At 36.0% G+C, this 23,613-nt stretch overlaps 1 protein-coding gene and 1 long non-coding RNA gene across 2 annotated transcripts in view; one reads left to right on the top strand and one right to left on the bottom strand.

Annotated features, from left to right (window-relative positions):
* LOC307163340 (uncharacterized protein) overlaps window positions 1-19,357 on the bottom strand; it is a 33,075-nt gene extending 13,718 nt beyond the window's left edge. Inside the window, exons 1-8 of the mRNA XM_079879373.1 lie at window positions 19,212-19,357; window positions 18,418-18,501; window positions 17,316-17,887; window positions 17,106-17,201; window positions 16,556-16,789; window positions 16,326-16,464; window positions 15,502-15,537; window positions 14,813-15,366 (exon numbers count right to left, since the gene is read on the bottom strand). Of these exons, the coding sequence (XP_079735499.1) occupies window positions 14,813-15,366; window positions 15,502-15,537; window positions 16,326-16,464; window positions 16,556-16,789; window positions 17,106-17,201; window positions 17,316-17,887; window positions 18,418-18,490 (1,704 nt within the window). The 5' untranslated portion in view covers window positions 18,491-18,501; window positions 19,212-19,357. The remainder of the gene's footprint in view (window positions 1-14,812; window positions 15,367-15,501; window positions 15,538-16,325; window positions 16,465-16,555; window positions 16,790-17,105; window positions 17,202-17,315; window positions 17,888-18,417; window positions 18,502-19,211) is intronic.
* On the top strand, window positions 7,875-13,094 carry LOC307163627. The gene is made up of 3 exons (XR_013822115.1): window positions 7,875-8,042; window positions 10,536-10,722; window positions 12,440-13,094. It is a non-coding gene; the product is annotated as an uncharacterized lncRNA (long non-coding RNA).
* Window positions 19,358-23,613: the final 4,256 nt, after the last annotated feature.

Here is a 23,613-nt window from a genome sequence, read left to right as displayed (position 1 = left end):
TCAACCAATCAGATTCAAGCATTCAACGGCCCTGTAGTATATATATATATATATATATATATATATATATATATATATATATATATATAAATATAAAAAACGTTATACCTCATAACATCAGTAACTCGACAGCCCTACCTAACGATTTTCCTCAGCGTTTGTAATGTCTGCACAAAGGGCAGCTGTGCGAAGATTCGCCTTTGGAGAAAACTGTTGATTTTATATTCGAAAAATGTAAGTATCATTAATATTAAAAATTAATATTACCCCAGAATGAATTGCATTGCTATCCCACCCCAAAACATACAATAATAACAACAATAAATGCTGACCAATACTTAATTATATTACTTTTTACTGAAAATGATATAATTCAATAAAACAAACAAAATGTAATGTATGTCATGACATAGCTATGCATGATTGAATACACTCTAGATGTGTATATAGTGAACATATCTGCATTTTCATTCAAACAATTAAATAAAGCATAAATAATTATATTTTATTTACTGACAACAATGAGAAATATTAATAAATTAGTAAAATAATGAATGAAAGTCACCATCACACAATAAACAAATGCATATACAAGTCAACACATGAAACAAAGCTTTATTCAAACTACAATCATGTATGTAGACTACAGGCGCTGAACCCCACATCCTTCTGCCATCTCAACACAGCGGTTCCCATTCTGCGGCTTTATTCTGATGAATCAGCTGACTGCCAGAGGTGAGCCGTGCCTTCATGCCTGAGGTTGTTGCGTAATGTTTTGTGCTTTACAATCTGAGGCAATAAGAGCAGGTGGAGTGATGGAGGGCAGGAGTGATGGAGGGTCTCATAAGGGCAGGTGGAGTGAAGGGCAGGTGGAGTGATGGAGGGACTCATCCATGGCACCATATCCAGGATTCAGCTCTGGGCTCTTCATCCTCAGTGCTCACACCAGCCTACTGACATTTCAGATCCTACAAAAATGCACAAACATAACACAAAAGCAGTAATTTCAACCGCACAATGTCATTTGATTTCAGTATTATTTAGAAGACAAAACGCTTTTTTTCACAAATGCCGTCATCATCTTTCCTTGCAGGTCCTGCTCCACCACAAAAAATCTGCAGCAAATGCACAGAAATCAGAAAAGTGCTGTAATAGCTCTGTTTGAAATTACAATAATTAAAATGAACTACAACTTAATATTGAAATAGTTGTTGTTATTAATTTCTGTAGAATACTCACTCAAAGCCTTTGATGGCAGCATTCAGCTTCATGAGCCACTCTCCACCGGAAAAACACACATCTGTTCATCTGACCCTGTAACATCCAGACAAGATTCACGTTACCTCTGATTTATGAGCTCAACACTATATTTACATGTTGAGGTTGTTTTAACTTTTTATCCAACATAAATGTTCCTCAATTTATCAACAGTAATGGACAAATAAAATAGATAACTTATGTTTATTACTTTATAGATTTGTTCTACATAATAGCACACATTCATCACTCAGATGTCTATTTCATGTTGTGATGTGCTCTTCTGCAATACTTACTGAAGATTTTCCTGTCAGATGTAAATAGACATTTAAAATAAGCGACTTTAAGATGTATATGGTTTATGTAAATCCACGTTAGAGACGTAACTTACGTGTCCTTACTGGAGCTCCCCGTTAGCTAACGTTATACATAATAAAACGTGTTTTTACAGCAAAATCACAACTATACTGTGTAACGTCTTTACACCTTCAACAATTTAACAGTTTACTCTACAGTAGTTCAACACATGCAATTTTAACACAAGGAACCGTGTTTACTCACATTTGAAAGCACCCGCGTCGCCGATCTCTGCGATGTTTGATAATGACGTATCCTCTGGCGTGGCCTCCTGGGATAGAAAAGTATCCATCGGTTGAGCACTCGAAAATCTGTCCGGAAGCAGTAAGCCATCCGGGAACTTCTCGCCTACTCTTTTATGAATACTGATGTTTCGAACGTACTGCTTCCTTCACGTACTGTTTTCGCCTACTATAAAGTAGGAAAGTAGGCATATTCGAACGCACTTAAAGGGTTAGTTCACCCAAAAATGAAAATTCTGTCAGTAATTACTCACCCTCATGTTGTTCCAACCCCATAAGACATTCGTTCATCTTCGGAACACAAATTAAGATATTTTTGATGAAATCTGACAGCTGGATCACTCCTCCATAGGCTTCTAAGGGACTGAAACTTGCTGGCCCAGAAAAGTTATTAAAGAGATCGTTAATATAGTCCAAGTGACTCCAGTGGCTCAATCTTAAGTATATCAAGCGACGAGAATACTTTTTGTGCGCAAAAACAAAACAAAAATAACGACTATATTCCACTATTCATTTCCTTCTCTCTGGGCCTCGAGTTTGTTCACGTAGTGTTTTTGCGCAGCGCGTCTTGCTTCTACCAATTTTCAAACGGTTTGGCTTGTTATAAACGTCAGAGATGTAGTTATGACACTGCATAGCCTACTTATCATCAATAAATATAATATTATATATTTAAACATGTTCAAGCATCCAGAATTATAGCCACGTTAATAAGGTTTGTAAGAAACCAAACCGTTTGTAAATCCTTCAAAGATTTCAGTGAGATAAGAGGATTTGTGTTCATGCTGATCACTCACCTTAATTCAGATACCACAGAGCTCGCCAGAAAGCTTCCCTGTGACAAGATGGCCGCCGGTGTGATGCCGTTCGAGACACCGCCTTAAGACATCTAGCCTTATATGGATATGGACACCACCAACTGAGATCACATGACTTGGATGGAGGTCGAAGGCTCAACACAGTGGAGTAATTTTTTCTACACCTTACGAGAGCAATGTTTCGCTGACCTTTGAAAATAGTGCGGAAAGCAAAACACTGCATAATTAGAGATGCGCAGATGAGCTACAACGTCACCCGAATCCACAGCCAAAAATAAATCATCCACCCGCCACTCACCCGCACCAATCATTTTCTCTGATTTAAGTATCCGCACCCGATGGTCAAAGTACAATTATTCTTATGTGTTGATAAATGGATGATCATCACCTTCAACAGCGGACTCGAGGCGACGGTTGATGCGATGATGAATGAGCGCTGCTTTTAAATGAACATTTCTTTAAAACAAAATTTATTTGACAGAATTTCATTTTCTTAATGGCATAAACAGGCTTTACTCCCTTGAAACTTAAACTGGAATGGAACATGCTCATATTTTAGAGTAGTTAATATTTTCGTTAATAACGATTTATCTATCCACCCGCGACCCACCCAAAATTAATCAGAATGTTATTTTTATTAGCCTACTTGACCCGCCGGATCCGCGGATTATCTGCAGAGCCCCCGCGGATAGCCTATAACCGCAATCCGCCCATCACTAATAATTTTGTCTGCTGCATCCATTGCATATCGAGCTGTTTTACTTCATTTTCCGGGCCAGAACGTCTACATTTGGTTGTTTTGGCAGTGTATAGTGTAAATGCAAATATCGGGGGTCACTTTTAAAAGATAATGTAAGCGGGTCGTCAAAAAAAACAAAACAAAAAACAAAAAACAAACGGATATAGTCAGCAAATCTGAATTGGGCATCAAGACCTGCAGTATAAAGGCAGCCAAAATGACAGAAACACCAAACTTTGCTTTACAACCAATCAAATGGCATATTTAAATACAATTCTGATACCATTTCAGTGCAGTGAACAACTAAAATAGTTAGCCTACGTATTTGATATGCTTAAACCTGGTTCTGTTCAACTTATTCCAGTTTGACATAAACCTACTAAACCAGTTCACTTCCATTAGAAACCTGTTCAGCACAATCTCTCTTATATTTCTATCTCTTACCTGTGAGGATCAGATGTGTCCACAAGACTCTTTGAACGGATCAATAAATATTCTGTAGTTTAAAGAGGTTGATCGTTTCAGGAGTCCATATTGATGATCAAGTTAGTTTCACTTTCTCTGAATCTCTCTCTGAACTACAGTGATGTCAGAGAGTGATGTCAGAGCTCCTCCTACATGTATTTCATGTGTTGTCTAACGGGATCCATCGATGGGAAAATGTTTTTGTTGGGTACTGTATATGCCTCAAATATTAAAAAATATAATGTTGGTTTGTTCTCTGATATTGAAAAGGAGATTAACAAAGTAAGAGAAAGATTTCATGATCTTGAAATGATTCTAGGTGGGGACTTTAATATTGTCCCAGATGTTAAGATGGATAGAATTCCTATTCCAATAAGATCATCTACAGGCGATTCAGAGCTATCTATATTCTGTGAAAATTTAGGGGTAATTGATATATGGAGATATAAACACCCACATTTGAAAGAGTACACATGGAGTAATAGGGATAAATCTAAACAGTCAAGAATCGATCTTTGGTTAATTTCTAATTCATTAGAACAAAATACAAACAGAGTATCAGTTGAACCATCGATATTGTCTGATCACAAATGATTTATCTTCTCAATAAAAGGAATAACAAAACTTCATATAAAATCTCTAAGACTTATTGGAAACAAAATAAATTATTGGAAATTGATAGTTTTCAACATGAAATGAAGAAGATAATACAAACATATTGGAATCAAGCTAAGCAAACAAATTTGTATTGTAAAAATTGGGAGTTTATGAAGTTTCAGATTAGATTTAGTGCAATTGATAAAGGCAAAGAAGTTGCAAAGTCTAACAAGTCAAAGGAAGAGGAAATCATTAGAGCTATTTGTAACATCACTAATAATAATACTGATGGGAATTCTAATTTGTTAATGAATCTGCAGGCTGAGTTAGATATATAATCAAGGCAAAAGGAACATTTGTTAGATCACAAAGACGTTGGTTAGAGGAAGGGGAAACTAATTCCAGATACTTTTATAATTTGGAGAAAAGGAATGGAGAGTATACATCTATTAGAAAGCTTAATATTAATGGCCATGAAACACAGGACCCTATTAGAAATGTTCATTAACTTTAGCATTGAGTAATAATATTTCAAAGTTATTTCAGTCATTTTGATAGACAATATTGTATTTCCCTGCTTTAGAAAGATTCCAGTAAACACTGGGATTAGAAGTGAAAAGGGGAGATAATTAAATTTTAAAGCAGGGGTGTCCAGACTTTTTTTTTTAACGGCAGCAGATTCGACAGGGCTCTAGAATATTTGAGACCAGTGGCACCAACACACGATACAGCATGTATTAATAATATTACATGTTTTGTCTCTTGGAAATGCATATTTGACAGTAGCTTTAGTTGACAATAGCAGTTGGGATACAGATTTACATTTATTTTCATTAACACAGACAGTAGCGAACATCTGTAAAAATAAATAAAATAAAATAAATAACAGCCTCATTTTTAAAGGGCAAAATTTAAATAGGCTATTCTTACTGAGATAGAAGTTAGAACTCTTAATATACTCTTATTAAAATTAACCATTGGTCTAGCTATCCAACGCATTCTCATCCTAGGGCGTCATATACTGACACTTTTGACATTTCAGGTGTGTTCGACATTGGCTGCGGCTGGATGCACCCGATCGGCGAGAGTAGTGCTCCCCTAGAGTGCAGGCGGGGAGGAGCTGCAAACGGAGACTGAAGTCGGACACTTTCAGTTTCCCACTGCAGTGACCGCTCACGTGGTGTTTGCATACTTTACCACAGCTGAAGTGAAATAAATGCAATATTTGCCAAATAATAGATGTTTCAGAGACATTTTCATTCAATACTTTATGTACTGCTTCATACAGCGTCTGTTTGAACAAGAATAAAGTTCAACATAAGCTACTATCAATGAAGTGGAGTCTACGTTTTTTAATCAGTTTTAATTTAATAAACATGACACAATATAACATCGCAACGACATGAAAAGAGTGTTTACTGTTATAAAAAACTGATTTGAGAGCTTTAGAGGAACTAAAGGTGTTCGAATAAACACGAAACACACATGATCGTTGTCATACAGCGAATCCGGCCAATCGTGGAACAGCTGTGTCGTCATCAGCCCTCGTGCAGCCGCTCTTGAGAAGCTGCGCTGGCTGAGTTATCCGGCTACTCTCGAATCGCTCTCGCGGTACTTTGATGGCATACGTCACAGTCACGTGGTGTCGGCGCTGTATCAAGTCGGACAAAATTTCTAACCGGCATGCACTGCTTTAAGTCAGCCGCCAATCAGTCTGCGCTGCATGAAGTCGAACAAGCCTTTCGTCTACATCAGGGGTGTCAAACTCAGTTCCTGGAGGGCCACAGCCCTGCAGAGTTTAGCTTCAACCCTAATTAAACACACCTGATCAGCTAATCAAGTCCTTCAGGCTTATTTGAAAACTGCAGGTGTGTGTGTGTTGAAGCAGGGTTGGAACAAAACTGTGTAGGGCTGTGGCCTTCCAGGAACTGAGTTTGACACCTGTGGTCTACATCGAACGCACATGGCACCCTTTAGCGTCAATATGACACGCACAGAGCTTTGTTCGGTTATGGGTAAGTTTAGGTCTGGGGTAGGGCTAGCGTTAGACCGCTAGGAGGCGCCTTCTGGCCCATATCTATTTGCGTCTCATATTGACGCTAAAGGGTGCCATGTGCGTTCGATGTAGAGGAAATGTCAAAAGCGTCAGTATATGACGCCTTGGGATGAGAAGGTTTCTGATGATTATTGTGTTTAGTCAGATTTAGTATAAATACAAATGCAAAAAGTAAAATAAAAATGTTGCTAGCTCATAGGCTAACAAAAAATGCCTGTAATTTGGCTGTATTTCATTACTCATTTAAAACATTTAATAGACCTACATGTCTCCATAATATAAAAAAAATGGTAGACAAATAGCATTTCTTTTACTTGGCTGTTCTTTTATTTCTCAATAAAAATGTGTAAATTTTTTTAAAACAAGATCAGATTGAATTGAGAAGCACTATTTTTAAAATGGTTTTAAATTGTTTTATCTTGCTCATCTTGTTTTTTCACAATAATTTTTTAGATATTTAAACAAAAACAAAAAAAGTTACAATACATGTTGAAAATATGATTTTTGGCATGTGAAATGAGAAAGCACCTTCTGCTTGGACGAGAGAAAGATATGGAAGAGTTCCTGCTCCCATTGCATTGTCTTTCTTATGTCGCCGCCTGTAAGTCTATGGCAGTGCTGACTACGCCACCCACTGGACAAGACTGGCGAGAGCAAGGGGACTCTATCTTACAAAGAAGCACACACAGGCTTGGCTTAGCAAAGTAAAAAGATACAATCTTTATTTTATCTTAGTTAAAAATGAGTCGCTTTTGGTTGTCAATAAATAACACACAAATCCATCATTTAACATAGGGATAAGCCACAGGTGGGGGGGGGGCCACCGGAATACAAGCTTGACCAGGCCTAGGTTTCAATACCACACGTGAGCTAAGACACACCACTTTAGAGTAGAACGAACACTACAAACTCAGCTTACACAACACGGCAACCATGCTCTTTGAGCTATTTCAGAAGACACACACTTCACAGCATTACACTGCACACATCGGCTCCAAATGGGTGAAACACTCTGAGGAAAGCAGGCTAGATCCCGGTGGGCTAGTCTATCCTATGGGCCCAATCCACACCGAGGCTATTACTAGGGAAGGGGGGTGAGACAAACAAAAAGAAGAAACCGCTAGCCGGTGGCCACAATCAGTTCACTAACACAAATCTTCTTGTAGTTCACTAACTACAGCCCACCGGCTAGTGGGAAAAGAAAAGAAAAAAACTAATAAACAACACAGAAAAGTGTCTAAAAAGCAGCACCTGCACACTTACATGAAGTTAAAAATGCTTTTGTCATGTTGCTTTGCTCTCTCTCACTGTAGATGAAGTGTTGAACAGTTAGTTTGAACAGATGTGGATCTCTCGGCTCTAAGCGGCTGGAGTACGGAGGCTGCTCGTGGCACGAGGAATGTTGTGTTTGTTGCGGCTGTGAGAAGCCCATCGGTGGACAGTCGTTCATCCCAGATAAGAGCGAGTTCTACTGTGTGCCCTGTTACGAGGGACGAGGAGGGTTTTGAAAAGTCAGAAGAATTGTTCATTTTGTTGAGGTAGTAAGTTATTTTAGCAGTAGAGAGACATTAGCAGAGAAGCTCGAGAGGAGGGATTTATACAAACCAAGGTCAGCGGGATCTTTTTTCCAGCGGGATCTTTTTACAGCAATTTGCGCCACTTCTTCTTCCAGTCAACAATGTGATCTCTCCATCCCAGGATACTCACTGTGGTCGATGTGATCTCTCCATCCCAGGATACTCACTGTGGTCGATGTGATCTCACCATCCCAGGATACTCACTGTGGTCGATGTGATCTCACCATCCCAGGATACTCACTGTGGTCGATGTGATCTCTCCATCCCAGGATACTCACTGTGGTCGATGTGAGGTCACCATCCCAGGATACTCACTGTGGTCGATGTGATCTCTCCATCCCAGGATACTCACTGTGGTCGATGTGATCTCTCCATCCCAGGATACTCACTGTGGTCGATGTGATCTCTCCATCCCAGGATACTCACTGTGGTCGATGTGATCTCACCATCCCAGGATACTCACTGTGGTCGATGTGATCTCACCATCCCAGGATACTCACTGTGGTCGATGTGATCTCACCCAGGATACTCACTGTGGTCGATGTGATCTCTCCATCCCAGGATACTCACTGTGGTCGATGTGATCTCTCCATCCCAGGATACTCACTGTGGTCGATGTGAGGTCACAGTGAGCTAAAAGTGTAACTCAAAGCTCACTCACTGTGCGCTCAAACTGTGAGCTCAGCATGAGAGACCACTGTAAAGTCATTGTGTTAAACTCTCATTCTGTTAGTTTAGTGAGTTTACTGTGATCTAAAATTCCTCTAATATTGGTCAGTTATATCACAAATATCATGTAGAAGTTCATATTTTATTTCCATCAACAAAGTATTTCAAAAATTCAGTTTTCTTGTTTATTTTGTATTGTTTTCAGGTGTTGACATTTGACACAAATATTTCTATTTGATTAGCATTATAATATCATATGAGCGAATGTGAAATGCAATTAAAGTGACCACCCACCATTTCTCCAGTGTAACAATTCCACGCTGAGTCCAGAACACAACTGTACAGCACAAACGGTTTGCTAACAAATCCTGCAGTGTCCACATTTTTCCAGAGTTGAGAAACAGGAACTATAATGTTCCCAGTGACCGACATTTGAACTTCCTCTCAACCGGCTCAACATTTTGAATTCACAATGAGCTCATATAATATTCACACTGTGAGTGTCACTGTATGAGAATGGTCTCATGATCTCACGTGTTGACTGGGATCTGCAGCCCTGAGTTTAGACCGATGCTCGCGGAGAACATCACATGACCAGGGGCAGAGGAGGTGACGCGGGCTGGCCTGGAGGAAAGGGGGCAGAAGTTGTCTAAGCAAGATTTTAGAGTGGAGAAAGAGTATCAGTTGCACTGTTAGTGTCTGATGATGATGAGATGATTAGTGGGAGTAAGTGTGTCTGAGACCAGAGAGGACAGACGGAGGGTGAGAGTGAGCGAAGGTTACAGTGTGTTGTTCCTCCGGTTGCTGATACTTCTCTCTGCTGTCAGGTTCTTTATAGATATGGAAAAAGACTATTAAAATATTATTTACACTGAGAAAAAAAGTGTTGTTTTAAAGCAAGACACTACAGGCAAAAAAATACAGGTTTTTTCATGCACTGGTCAATTTTCAATAGACTGGCTTTTCATATCATATTGTTTCAGACTAGTGGAAACAAAAAATCCAAAATACACTTTTAAGTGTTTACTTTATGGCACTATATATATTTGCATCTCTAGATTTAAATTACAATTCATATCTTTAAAGGTTGCTTTTTTAAAATGAGTTTTTTTTCTCCTCCAGTTCAGTAGCACTTACACACAGCAAACTTTACAGTTTTATTCATATCTATATTCTGAAGGTTTTTACCGAGAGGTTTGTTCATATATCAATTGCCTGATATGTTACAACAATTTGAAAAATGTATTTATTGACAGTATTGGCTGATTTATGAGTGATAAAAAGAGAAATCCTAAATCCCCTCTCGAAAAACCTTTAATTCTAATATGTCAACAAAATGAAGAATTTTGAACCTTCATCCAATATTCAGATTTTTGTTTTGGAGTTTATGCAAATGAGTGCATAGTTAATTAGAAAATGCCTCATTTGCATATTTAAACATAATATTAACAAAAAAAAATTACAAAAATGTTTGGAATTATTAATGTAATCAATCAACACAGGAAGTATGGTGATATTTATTATTGTTAAAATTTTACCCTATTTATGTGTCTTGCAAAATTGTTCACTGAAATGTTCTTTGGCAAATGTTCTTCTTTTCACTGTGAAAACCCCCTTTGGAAACTTTACTTTTAAGAGTGTAAACTACACACATCTGAATATGAATCTAAAACTGAGTATTTTTTGCTGTTTTTTCACTGCCGACCTCGTTAAGTTGTACACAGTGAATGACAGTGTGTTTGGTCTCGTCTCTTCCAGATCTTGGTTCAGGGTGGCGTTACGTACAGAGACGAGCCCTGGCATAAAGAATGTTTCTTGTGTTCGGGTTGTAAAGTCCAGCTGGCCGGACAGCCTTTCACAACGCAGGGTGAAGATCCGTTCTGTGTGAAGTGCTTCAGTAACCTGTACGCCCAAACATGTGCCGCCTGCGACAAACCCATCACAGGTCAGTGTGTGTTAATGTGTCCTTATAACAAGAGCGCTCTTCATTAGCAGTTCCTTCAGCTGAGAACAGAAACACTGTCAGAAACAAGAGACAGTTGTCACATAAACAGGGTCGAGTGTTTGGAGGCTGTTGAATGTGTTTGAATAAAGTTCTGCTTGTTCATCGGGACTCAAGAGTCTCTCATCCACCGGGTCATGACCTATGAGAAAATAATATCTGACTCAAATATCAATATCAAATATCTCACTGTTTATATGTTTTAACCTTAGTGTATCATATTTGATACGCACATTTCTAAAACATTATCAAAACTTTGCTGAAAACTTGTACACAATCTACTACATGCCATCTATTGTATGAGTGATAGTTTATACATTTTAGCAAGTAAAAGGCCTTTTAGTGTAAATTTAACTATAACGTCCCCCTTCAGGTCGTGATTCACGTGTCTTTTTGTTGTGAAATCTTGATTTTTTTAAGTAAATGTAAGAATAACGTTTATATTGTTATCAATATTTCAAGATAAACTGGACTGAAGCAACTTTTATTTGTTACATTTATTTGTTCATCTCTCAGTCATCATTGTATTGCATTATACGTTTTGCCTCCCACAATAAAAACTACAGAGATTAAGCATTTAAATATCATCTAACTAAGACATTATTGGGAGATATTGAGTGACAACTGATTTTTACATGCATTTCATGCAGTCCGCTATACTGTTATAAAGATCTCAATGATTTACATTACAAACAATCAGAATTTCAGCCATTTATGGGGCATATAAATATCAGCAACAACAAATTGCATGTTTTTTCTCAGTTTGGACCTTTGAATAAAATTGAGGTGTTTTTTTTCCCCACCAACTATATGAGCTTCATATTCTCACTAATCATACTATTAGCCATAAAATTGTCGAATATGACATAAAAAAAGCACATATCCCCCCCCCCCCCCCCCTCCCAAAAAAAAAATTTTAATATACAAATTGTCCATTTAAAAAATGTGTGTGTGTATATATATATATATATATATATATATATATATATATATATATATATATATATATATATATATACACATCAATTTATTTTGATTTTCTCATCCTCATGTCTTCTTCTATTGAAAACAAAAGAAGATATTACGCAGAATGTCCATGTTGCTCTTTTTCATTTAATGAAAGTGAATGAAGACTGGGGCTGTCAAGCTCCACACATAAAAAAATTACAAAAGTAATCAAGCAAAACATGACTTAAACATAACATACAAGTTGCATAAACCATGTTGGGTTTTTGTCATTTATAAAAAGCTCCACAGCCCCAGTCCCCATTCACTTTCATTATGTCTATAAGAACTTCTTTTGTTGCACAGAAGTAAGCAATATAAGTTTGGAACAACATTGAGTAAATCATCTTTAGCAGAACAACGCTGTAAAAAAAATCCATAAAAACAGAAAAGTTCTGTTTACAGTTTACAGACTTTTCTGTTAACCATAAGTCACAACACAATGCAATGCATAATTCAAAATACGGGTAAAACACCTGTGAAACATCAATACGGAATATTCCTTCATTAACACATTGTGCCATATTTTTACAGACTTTTCTTATCAATGTTTATTAACAATTTAAATGATGTTCATTTGAAATGACGATGATGTTGTTTTAGAGATTTTAGAAACGGCTGCTCAAAATGAAACTCCTCTCAATGTTTTTGTCAGGTTTTGGAGAAGGGAAGTACGTGTCGTTTGAGGATGGTCAGTGGCATCAGTCGTGTTTTAAGTGTTCTGAGTATTCGGTGTCTCTGGTCGGCGCTGGATTCTTCCCCGACGGGACAAAGATTCTCTGCAAAAACTGCAATGCCAAATAATTCAAAACTGCTTCTGTAGATGTGCTGAAGAACAGAGCGCTGTGTGATAGACACACATTTATGAAACGTTTGACATCATTTATACATGTATGATATACATGATATACATTTAGGTGTTACATTCTCCCAAATCTGTATGTTAAAAATCTGTAAACTAGAACAACACATTAGATTGTGTAAATGTATTTCACAGTTTAAATGATAAAATCATTTGAACCGAACGTGTTTCGTGCCAAAGTGACTCAGTTTTGATTTTACGTTTGAGTAATTTTCCATGTGTTTGCATTAACATCAGGCCTTTAAATTCCCTCCAACAGCAACATTCCTCAATGAAACTACATCTGAACAAAACACACACTGAGTGTTAATATGTGAGGTGTGTGTTCAGCGAGACAGGATTGAATCATGTAATGATGCATTAGAATGTGGACAGAAAATGTTGTTTGTATTAAACAGTGAATTTTACAGTGCACTATTTTAATGCACATTAATTAGTGTTTTATCCATTCATTTTAATAATTCTCAAATGAAATATTCACATATTAATTATGATTTAACAGATGGCTTCCTATTTGTGTTGCTTTCAAAAGAATACTTTTAACTTTGTTTTTAAATGTTTGATGTATTTTTACATATGGCTTCTGTAAAACTGCTCCTGTGTTGTGTTTCCTGTCATAAACTGTTTGTTACATAATAAACAACAACTTTCAAATATTTGAGGTTCAGTAAAATTATGTTTTCTATTTTTTGTAACTATACATGTACATATACATTTCTGAGAAAACGTCTGATAAAATATGCAGTTTAATATAAGAATATAAGGTTATGGAAATCCTGCATAGCCTATATAACTCAACCCTAACATCTCTAATCATGAATAAACCCTTCATGTGAGGTTTTTAAATTTTAATTTTAATTTAAATTTACTAGTTTTTACCAGATGCCAAATTTCGGACAGTTTTTTATTTATTTTTTTACCTTATATAAAGGCATGCAAAACTAAAAGATGACGATGGAGCATGTAATTTGTAATGATTAATGGCAGAATTACAGGTTTCTCACTGCAGGATGTTGAAGCTCAAAGATCAGGAAGTTCAGGAACTTTAGTGTGGATTTGCTGAATCCAACAGGCCAATACTTGAAGAACGACACAATCACTGTGATCAGACACACACACATCCAGTGGAAAAGATGGACTGATGGAGACACTGAGTTCCTTAAAAGCTAAGATCTGTGATAATGAAGTTTAATGATAATGCAGCTTATTGGTTTGACATTTTGTTAATGACAGCCATATACATTTGAAGTACAAATAGACCTTTACATAAAATATGAGGATTAAAAACATCACAAAGCAGAAATAATCTTTCCAAACCCCTTTATAAACATAATCTGCAGCCATTGGTTTAAGAAATTCTCATGACTCTTCCGTTAGATGCAGTCGACTCTGTTTATGGAAATATGAAAATTGTGTCTTTGTCCCAGGAGAGACTCCGGGTCCCATTAAAGCCGTTCTCTGGGGTCTTTGGTTTCATCTTGTGTCCTAAACCTCAGTGGACAGAACATTTGTCCTGCTGTCTCTGTTAAAACCAGCAGAACTTAACAGTCACTCAATCCATCATGTGTTAAATACTGCAACACACACTCAATACACAAACAGTGCATTAAAATGTGGATCCAATATATTCATCCATTAATGAGTGGTGCAGGCATCATTATTAATCATCATTAGGACTAAAGATGCACAATCAATTTTCCTCCTCCTTTTTTAATTTTTTGTTTTTACCATGATCATAATATCATGGTGTTTTGAAGATCCATAGTGTTGTGTATGTATATGGCAATAATCATAGTGATATATATTAAGGAATTAACATCTGATTTACCTCAGTATTATCACAGATCATTTTGTAATTGAAATGGCAGAAACAGCTTTGATATACTTTATCAATTTTATCATAGTTTGGTTTATTTTGATGTATATAAAAACAAAAATACAGACACTTTCACTTTGTCAGGTTGAGATGAGAGAAAACAATGGCATGAATAATTATGAAAAGTTGAAAATAAAATTGTTAAACAAGCATTATATTTTAACAATATAATTTGCAATTATAGCTAGAATTATAGATTTTAACAATGAAAAACAAATTATGAAAATATAGCAAAACATGTTTAGGTTTGTAATTATATAAATACATTTTCATTGTGTATTTCATATTACGGCAGAAAATTCATTGTAATTGACAGGTGTGATGATCAGTGGAGTTGAGTTTTTACCTCCATCATTAGTGCACGGGTTAAAAAATGGATAGAGTTTCCCAGTGAAAGACTGATCAGTGAAAGAGTAGAGATGAGAGCTGGACTCCACATCATTAAAGGAGACCAGACCCTCCTCATAATCCACAAACACACCGACCCGCTGCGGCTTCACTCTCACACACAGAGGGACAGGAGAATCATCACAGGCTTTATATTCAGTCTCATTTCTCAGAGCCACAGTCCAGCATCCATTACTGGGAGTCGCTGTGATCGATCCCTTCCTGTTAATGGATTCTCTGACCACTCCTAAATACCATTCAGTCTTTCCCTTCACCTGCACCTCAAAATAAAATCTCCCTGAGGAGAATCCCTCCTTTCCCAGGACACAGGGATACAGATCAAATCTCTCTGGTTTGTCTGGGAGTTTCTGTCTAATGTCTCCATGTTTCACTTGTTTTCCACCATCAAACAGGATGAGAGCAGGATGAGCTGTATCAGGATCCAGAGTCACATCCACTGAGAAAATTCACAATACATATATTTAGTGATGATGTGTGTAATATGTAATCAGTGTTTAATCATACTGTCGGTCAGTGATGAAGCTGTGAGTATCTGAATGTAATCTAGTGTAGTGCAGACAGCACACTGTACCTGCATACTGCTGTATCCTCTTCAGTTCTGTAGAGACTAATGACAATAAAACACCATCAGATCTTTGACATATGTGAATTATAGACAATATCTAAGGTTATATTTAAAGAATTGTGAACAACATCATGTTTTATCTGATCAATGTTTCTCTGCTGATATTTAGAGAATCCCTGAACTCCTATTGTGTTTGAGCTCGAAATATTCCTCCTTTTTAGAACATCTTTGGGAATGTTTTGTGAACATTTTATGAATTTAGATATTTTTATGCCTAATGTTATTCATCTCAGTTTTGGAGTGTATTAGTGTTGTGGTTATTCAGCAAAGACAACACTATAAAGAATAATCTTAGAGAAAGTGAAAATGAAGCCCAGCGCTGCGAAGCTGTTTGATACAGGTCAGAAATTTTCCTCTAAAAAAAGAACAAATCTACATCTTGTTTATCGATTTGATTTTCTTCTGCTAAACTGATTTTATCTGACACATAATCACAACATTTAGATGAAACAGCTGAAAAGACTGAAAATGGCAGAAAGTGAATGTTTCTTTCTGTAGTTTCTCATCTAAAAGTGTTCACAGATTTACTAAAGCCTCAAGGTTCTGGTTACAGTGATGAAGCTTCTAGTACAAGATGAATTTACTGCATGTTTCCTGAAATTAGAGATGAATATGACCTGCTCTCTTCAAGAAGAACTGTGATGATAATGAGACACAAACACATGATCACACACTTCTCTTATTTCAGCTTTAACAGACTCATTCTTCATTACTGATATTAAAAGTTGATAAATATATGTATCTGTACGGTGTATTTGATATTGCTGTACCAGTTTGCGTGAGTTTCTCCTGTAGAGAGTCCTGCAGTTTAGTCAGAGCTCTCCTCAGAGTCTCCAGACTCTCATCAGTCTTCACACTGATCTCAGACCAGTTCCTGGTGTTTCTAGAGCTGCACAGGGATGAGTAAATCTACAGCAGGAGAGAGGAGAAATCCTTCAGCATGGGGAGTGTTATGGTGTCATATACTGCATTATCATTGATCAGAGAGATGTTGACTGACCTGTAGGAGGTGGAGGTGATCTTCAGTGTGTGAGAGCTGCTCCAGCTCAGTGTTTCTCATCTTTAGCTCAGTGATCTCCTGCTCCAGCTCTTCAATGAGCTCTTCCTCCTGTTTCTCTGCTGCTTTCTGCTGCTCCTCCATCATCTCCAGCAGTTCAGTCTGACATCTCTCAATGGAGCGGATGAGATCAGTGAAGAGCTCCACACGGGCGGCTTTCTCCTTCTCTGTGTTTCTCTGCTCAACCAGGACAATCAACACATTATTAGTGGCGTTTGTTAAGAGAAGAATCAGTGTTATTATTTCTCATACTTCAGTGTTTTAGCCGGTTTTCAAAATCCCTCATTCTGCCCCGTTTGCACTGAATGATTCCTCAAATCATGTGTGTTGTTGAGGAGAGATGTGTTATTACTTTACTAAGTGATCAGGGAATCACAGACGTGTCAATATTCAGACCAGCAGTGTGACTGTGAGTGTGAAATTGCTTTTATACAACAATTCAATAAACAATGATAGATATTAAAATTAATTTAATTAAATATTTTAAACTCACTTGTCTGACTTCTGCTGAGTGTTTGACGTCTTGAATCTTCTTGATTCTGTCCTGGATCATCTGCTGTGTGTCTTTCTGTGTCTTCATCAGTTGAGTCTATAGACAGAGAACAACACACAATATGTTTTCATAACTGATTCATTTATATTAAAGAACATGTGATTCCTCATGATAAGAGCCATTTAAAATCAGTTTGTCAGTAACTTTTACCTTCTTCTCTTCAATCTCCTCTTCTAAAGAAACAGTGTTGTGGTTCTTGTGGTCTGTTACACCACACATCAGACACACACATGTCTGATCATCTCTACAGAACAGCTCCAGAGGTCTCTCATGTTTCTGACATATATAGTCCTCCAGATTACTCACAGGATTGATCAGTTTGTGTTTCTTTAAACCTGCCACTCTCGAATGACGCTCCAGGTGAGCTTCACAGTAAGAGCTCTGACACACCAGACACGACTTCAGGGCTTTCAGCTTTCTTTCCTCACAGAAGTCACACAGAACTTCAGCTTTTTTCAGAACTTCAGGTTTTTTCTCAGGACTTTTCTTTTTATAGTGATCTACGAGCTCTCGGAGTGTGGTGTTAATCTTGAGATCAGGTCTGTGCTTGAATGTTTCTTTACAATATGGACAGTTGCAGGTCTGGCTGTTGTCCCAGCACTTATTCAGACAGGTCTTGCAGAAGTTGTGTCCACATGGAGTGCTGACTGGATCAGTGAACACGTCCAGACATATAGAGCACTGAAGCTCCTCAGTCAGTGGACCGCTGGAGGAAGACATCGCTGGAGAGAGAAATGAAGAAGATAAATCACCTTCACTTCTAGTCTAAAGTTTGGAAACACATTTGATTTTTTTATTTAATGGCTTTTGCTTGAAGGACTTAAATAACAATAATAATAATAATTATTAGCCTTATTATTATAAATTGGCTCATTTAATACTGTTTATAAAGAATCCCATGATGCACCTCATGAAGTTGGTTGAATGTAAAGAATGTCTAGAGACAAAGAGTGACGTCTTTGAGGAAACTCAAATATATTAGAGATCATGTACCGTCAGCTGGTCATTACTGCTAAATGAACCCAGGCAAGCTGATCAGAACCCTAATGTGAAGCTCATTACACGAACACTTACTGTACCAAATAAATAAATACACAAAGGAGCAATATTGATTTGAAATCTTGATTTTAAATGATTTTATTATCTGCTGTACAATCCTGAACTACATATTAAATATTATATGAGAAGAGTGAAAGTTATTCATGCACTAATTGTTTCTTCTTGTTTTTTTATTTTTTATTTATTGACTTACATGGATGTGTATCCTCAATACTCCGTCTCCTGGTTTTTCTTGCTTGTGTTGATGTTGGTGAAGATTCTGCCATTGCTCTTTTCTCTTCGTTTACAAGAATAGAAATGTTATTGAATGATCAAAGAACTTATAAGAAACATCTAAGCCTATATTTGCTCCTAATGTGTATTTAGTCACTGAGGTTTAAATGAAATCTTACCTTGAGTCCGGCTTAGTTTTACTTATTCATCATAATATTATTTCAAGTAAAATTTATAATTTATATCAAATTGGTTAAAATGAATGTAAGAATTTATAGTGAGGGAAACACAATAATTCATTTGAAATTCAGTAAGAAACTCATAAACTTACAGAACTGAACTTTGACCTGCTCTTTTGATAACCTTTTTTTTGCGAACTCAACTGAACTTTTGACCCTAACTAAAGTACAAAGTACAAAATACATTATATAGTCAAGTGTAGTTTTAATCTAGTTTATTATAAAAGTGATTTTCATCTGCAGTTTAGCAGGTTTGTGTTCAGTGAATCTGCAGGTCATTTACTTCCTGTTTCTTTAGTCTTTCTGCCATGTGACAAAATGACAGAAACACCAAACTTTGCTTTACAACCAATCAAATGACATATTTAAATACAATTCTGATACCAGTGCAGTGAACAACTAAAATAGTTAAGTATTTGATATGCTTAAACCTGGTTCTGTTCAACTTATTCCAGTTTGACATAAACCTACTAAACCAGTTCACTTCCATTAGAAACCTGTTCAGCACAATCTCTCTTATATTTCTATCTCTTACCTGTGAGGATCAGATGTGTCCACAAGACTCTTTGAACGGATCAATAAATATTCTGTAGTTTAAAGAGGTTGATCGTTTCAGGAGTCCATATTGTTGTTGATCAAGTTAGTTTCACTTTCTCTGAATCTCTCTGAACTACAGTGATGTCAGAGAGTGATGTCAGAGCTCCTCCTACATGTATTTCATGTGTTGTCTAACGGGATCCATCGATGGGAAAATGTTTTTGTTGGGTACTGTATGCCTCAAATATTAAAAAATATAATGTTGATTTGTTCTCTGATATTGAAAATGAGATTAACAAAGTAAGAAAAAGATTTCATGATCTTGAAATGATTCTAGGTGGGGACTTTAATATTGTCCCAGATGTTAAGATAGATAGAATTCCTATTCCAATAAGATCATCTACAGGCGATTCAGAGCTATCTATATTCTGTGATAATTTAGGGGTAATTGATATATGGAGATATAAACACCCACATTTGAAAGAGTACACATGGAGTAATAGGGATAAATCTAAACAGTCAAGAATCGATCTTTGGTTAATTTCTAATTCATTAGAACAAAATACCATCGATATTGTCTGATCACAAAATGATTTATCTTCTCATTAAAAGGAATAATAAAAGGAATAACAAAACTTCATATAAAATCTCTCAGACTTATTGGAAACTAAAAATAAATGATTGGAAATTTATAGTTTTCAGCATGAAATTAAGAAGATAATACAAACATATTGGAATCAAGCTAAGCGAACAAATTTATACTGTAAAAATTGGGAGTTTATGAAGTTTCAGATTAGATTTAGTGCAATTGATAAAGGCAAAGAAGTTGCAAAGTCTGACAAGTCAAAGGAAGAGGAAATCATTAGAGATATTTGTAACATCACTAATAATAATACTGATGTTAATTCTAATGTGTTAATGAATCTGCAGGCTGAGTTAGATAAATTATATATAATTAAGGCAAAAGGAACATTTGTTAGATCACGAAGACGTTGGTTAGAGGAAGGGGAAACTAATTCCAGATACTTTTATAATTTGGAGAAAAGGAATTGAGAGTATACATCTATTAGAAAGCTTAATATTAATGGCCATGAAACACAGGACCCTATTATTATTTCAAAATACATTTCAAATGTTTATGGTAAACTATATTCCAGCAGTGCATGTTCTGTAGACACAATAGATGATTTTTTTAAAGCCGTATCGATGGAGAATGTAAAACTCTTTGTGATAAGGAAGTATCCATTTTAGAGATAAGAACAGCTATAAAAAAACCTTAAATTAAACAAGTCCCCGGTAATGATGGCTAGGCGATCTAAAGCTGAATTTCTGTTAATGGTCTTTAAAGAATCTATTGATCAGGGGGTTTGCCCTCCATGACACAAGGTCTAATATCCTTAATTCTAAAGCCTGATAAAGATCTATTATCACTTGATAATTGACGACCTATTACCTTAATTAATAATGACAGTAAAATTATTGCTTCCATATTCACTGAAATGTTAAAGTTAGGATTAGAATTTATTATTGATGAGGCGCAGTCAGGTTTTATAAAAAAAAGACATTTGTAATAATATTTGTATATTATTATTATATAATTAAACTTGTATTAGAGTTAGCCTCATAGCATAATTACCTAAGTCATTTTTTTTAATTAGGACATAGGCAATTATGCCATGAGGCTAACGATATTATAGATTATACTGAAATTATTAATGAAAATAGTTTTATTCTGTTTGTCGATTTTTACAAAGCTTTCGATACAATTGAACATTACTTTATTTTTAAAACTCTTAATTTTTTGGATTTGGGAACAAATTTCAAAAAGTAATCAGAACCCTATATAATAAGATTAATAGCTCTGTAAAGCTGGCATATGGAACTTCTGTCACGGGGGCACAGGAAAATAGGTAGATCCAAAAGCAGTATGATGGTAATGATTTATTAAAGCGTAATCCAATTCATCGTCATCCAGGCAAGGTTCAAAATCCACGTTAGCAATCCAAAATACAAAACAACAATAAACAAAACAAGACCAGACTAGAAAGACAGACCTCAGAAGTGTGGTGACAATATGTGACGACTCCGTGACATGGACTGAAACAAACAGGGTATTTATACACAGAACTAAACAATGAAATGGGAAACAGCTGCGTGCAATGATGAGTGATGAGAACAGACAAAGGATCGTGGGAAATGCAGTTCCAGAATGAATGGTGACAGTAAGGGAGAGAGACCTCTAGTGGACACCCGGGGAAACACAAACCAGACACTGTGACAACTTCTCAGATTCAGAATTAAAAGGATTCGACAGGGCTTCTCTATTAGTCCATTGCTTTTTTTTGTTGGCTACACAAATTATGGCCATTCATATTAAGAAAGACATTTTTCGTGGTATCAGAATAGAAGATACAGAAATGAAATGCACACGATGAGCTGATGACGCTCCTCTTTTCTTAAGAGACTGAAGCTGAAAAAGCAATGAAGTGTCTGCAGTTATTTTCATCTGGATCTGCTCTTTACCTAAATATTAATAAATGTGAGCTTATGGCTCTAGGTTCCTGTGACTTTACCGCAGTATGCAATATTCCCGTGAAAGAAGTTGTCAAATATTTGGGTATTAAGATATCAAAAAATGAGGAAGTCAGGAATGAGTTAAACTTCACTCCCATCATTCAATCATTTGAAAAGAAACTGAACTCTTGGCTGATGAGAGATTCTCTCTTTCACTGGTCGTGTGTTATTGGTTAAAGATGAGGGTTTGTCCAGGTTGGTTTATAATGCTCAAGTGTTAGATGATAGACACCAAACTCTTTACATTTATTTGGAAGAACAAATCACATTATATTAAAAAAGAAAATATTTGTAGGTCAAAAATTGAAGGAGGATTGAATGTTGGATTTTAAGACCTCTAACATGATATTTAAAATAAAATGTCTACAAAATTATTTAAAAATAAGCAAAGTATATGGTATACAGTAGCTAATTTTATCTTTTTAAAAAGTAGAATTGATTCTGAAATGTGATTTTTATGTTAGCAAAATACCCATTAAACTTGCAAGTTTCCACAAACAAGCATTACTCTCATGGACTCGTATGTGTATAGTCATAATTTTCCCCCATAAATGTACCATCTGGAATAACAGATTTATAAGGGTTAGGAACAAATCAATATTTTTTTGAGAATTGGTTTGAAAAGGGAATTATTTGGGTTAAACAGCTGATCAAAAAGGATGGTGTTTCATACAATTATACTGAGTTTGTTCATATTTATAACTTTTCAGTTGATCCTGTCCAATATCTTTTGGTTTTACATGCAATTCCCAAAGAAATTTTGAGATTATTAGAAGGTCATAATAATTATTCTCTACAAACAACATAGAATAATTAACTTCTTGTATTAAGTTGCAGGGCAAGGATTTCACAAGTTCTGGATGTAATAATACTTTTGTGCGTTCCCTTCTTCAGTCTAAATGTAAACTTGTTGTTACTCACTGGATTTCTTTATTTAAAAACGTATTGATTGGAGTAAAGTTTGGATGATGCCTCATTAGTATTACATCACAAACAAAGTGAGAGAGGTTTCATATAACATTTTTCATGGAGTTTACCCAGTTAAGTCACTTGTGGTACAGCGTTTTAAAGTGAACATGAAGATTTTTGTGTTTTTTGTTAAATTTCCTCTGAGACTATTAACCATCTATTTTGGGAGTGTCCCAGACCCAAATGATTTGGAAAGAACTCAGTAATTACTTGCAAAGAAAAGTTATGACTCTTGTTAACTTTGAAGAAATTGATGTTCTGTTGAAATGTTTTTCAATTGAGGGTGATAAAAATATTTTGTTTATATTTGATTTAATTGTTATAATTGCCCGTTACTATATTCATAAAGTCACATGGAATGGAAAAATACCAAATTTTGAACATTTTAAAATTGATGTTAAAATATATTTAGAAACAATATCCAAAAGTAAAAACCTAAAAGCTAGGAAAAATACACCGCTGTTTGACAGGAACAAGTGTTTTATGTAAAACGCCTTCCTTTTCTCTTTTCTTTCTTCTTTACCCCTGACATGTACCTATGGTTATATGTACTCTTGTATGTAAAGTTTTGTTCTTCTTAAATAAAACCTTTAATATGTTGCACATTAATTTTAAAATGAAGAAGCAGTATTTTTCTGAAGTCTCCAATAGAGGCCGCCATTCTCTCACAATGAAGCTGTTATCAGTTATCCGCCTTCTTCCTACAGGCCCCATGATGCTTTGCGCAGCAGTGATTTCCGTTAAACTGTTAACGATCAGTGAAAGGCTCGCTCTATGAACGCAATAATATATATTTTTTAAACTGGCTACAAATAATTGTTCTACTCACCTTTCAACAATCGAACATCAAAAGGAAA

This window comes from Squalius cephalus (genome assembly GCF_949319135.1).
Source record: "Squalius cephalus genome assembly, chromosome: 8".
In the NCBI taxonomy this organism is placed as follows: domain Eukaryota; kingdom Metazoa; phylum Chordata; class Actinopteri; order Cypriniformes; family Leuciscidae; genus Squalius; species Squalius cephalus.
The sequence above is the reverse complement of the archived record's forward strand: the minus strand, read 5'-3'. Positions and strand labels throughout refer to the sequence as shown.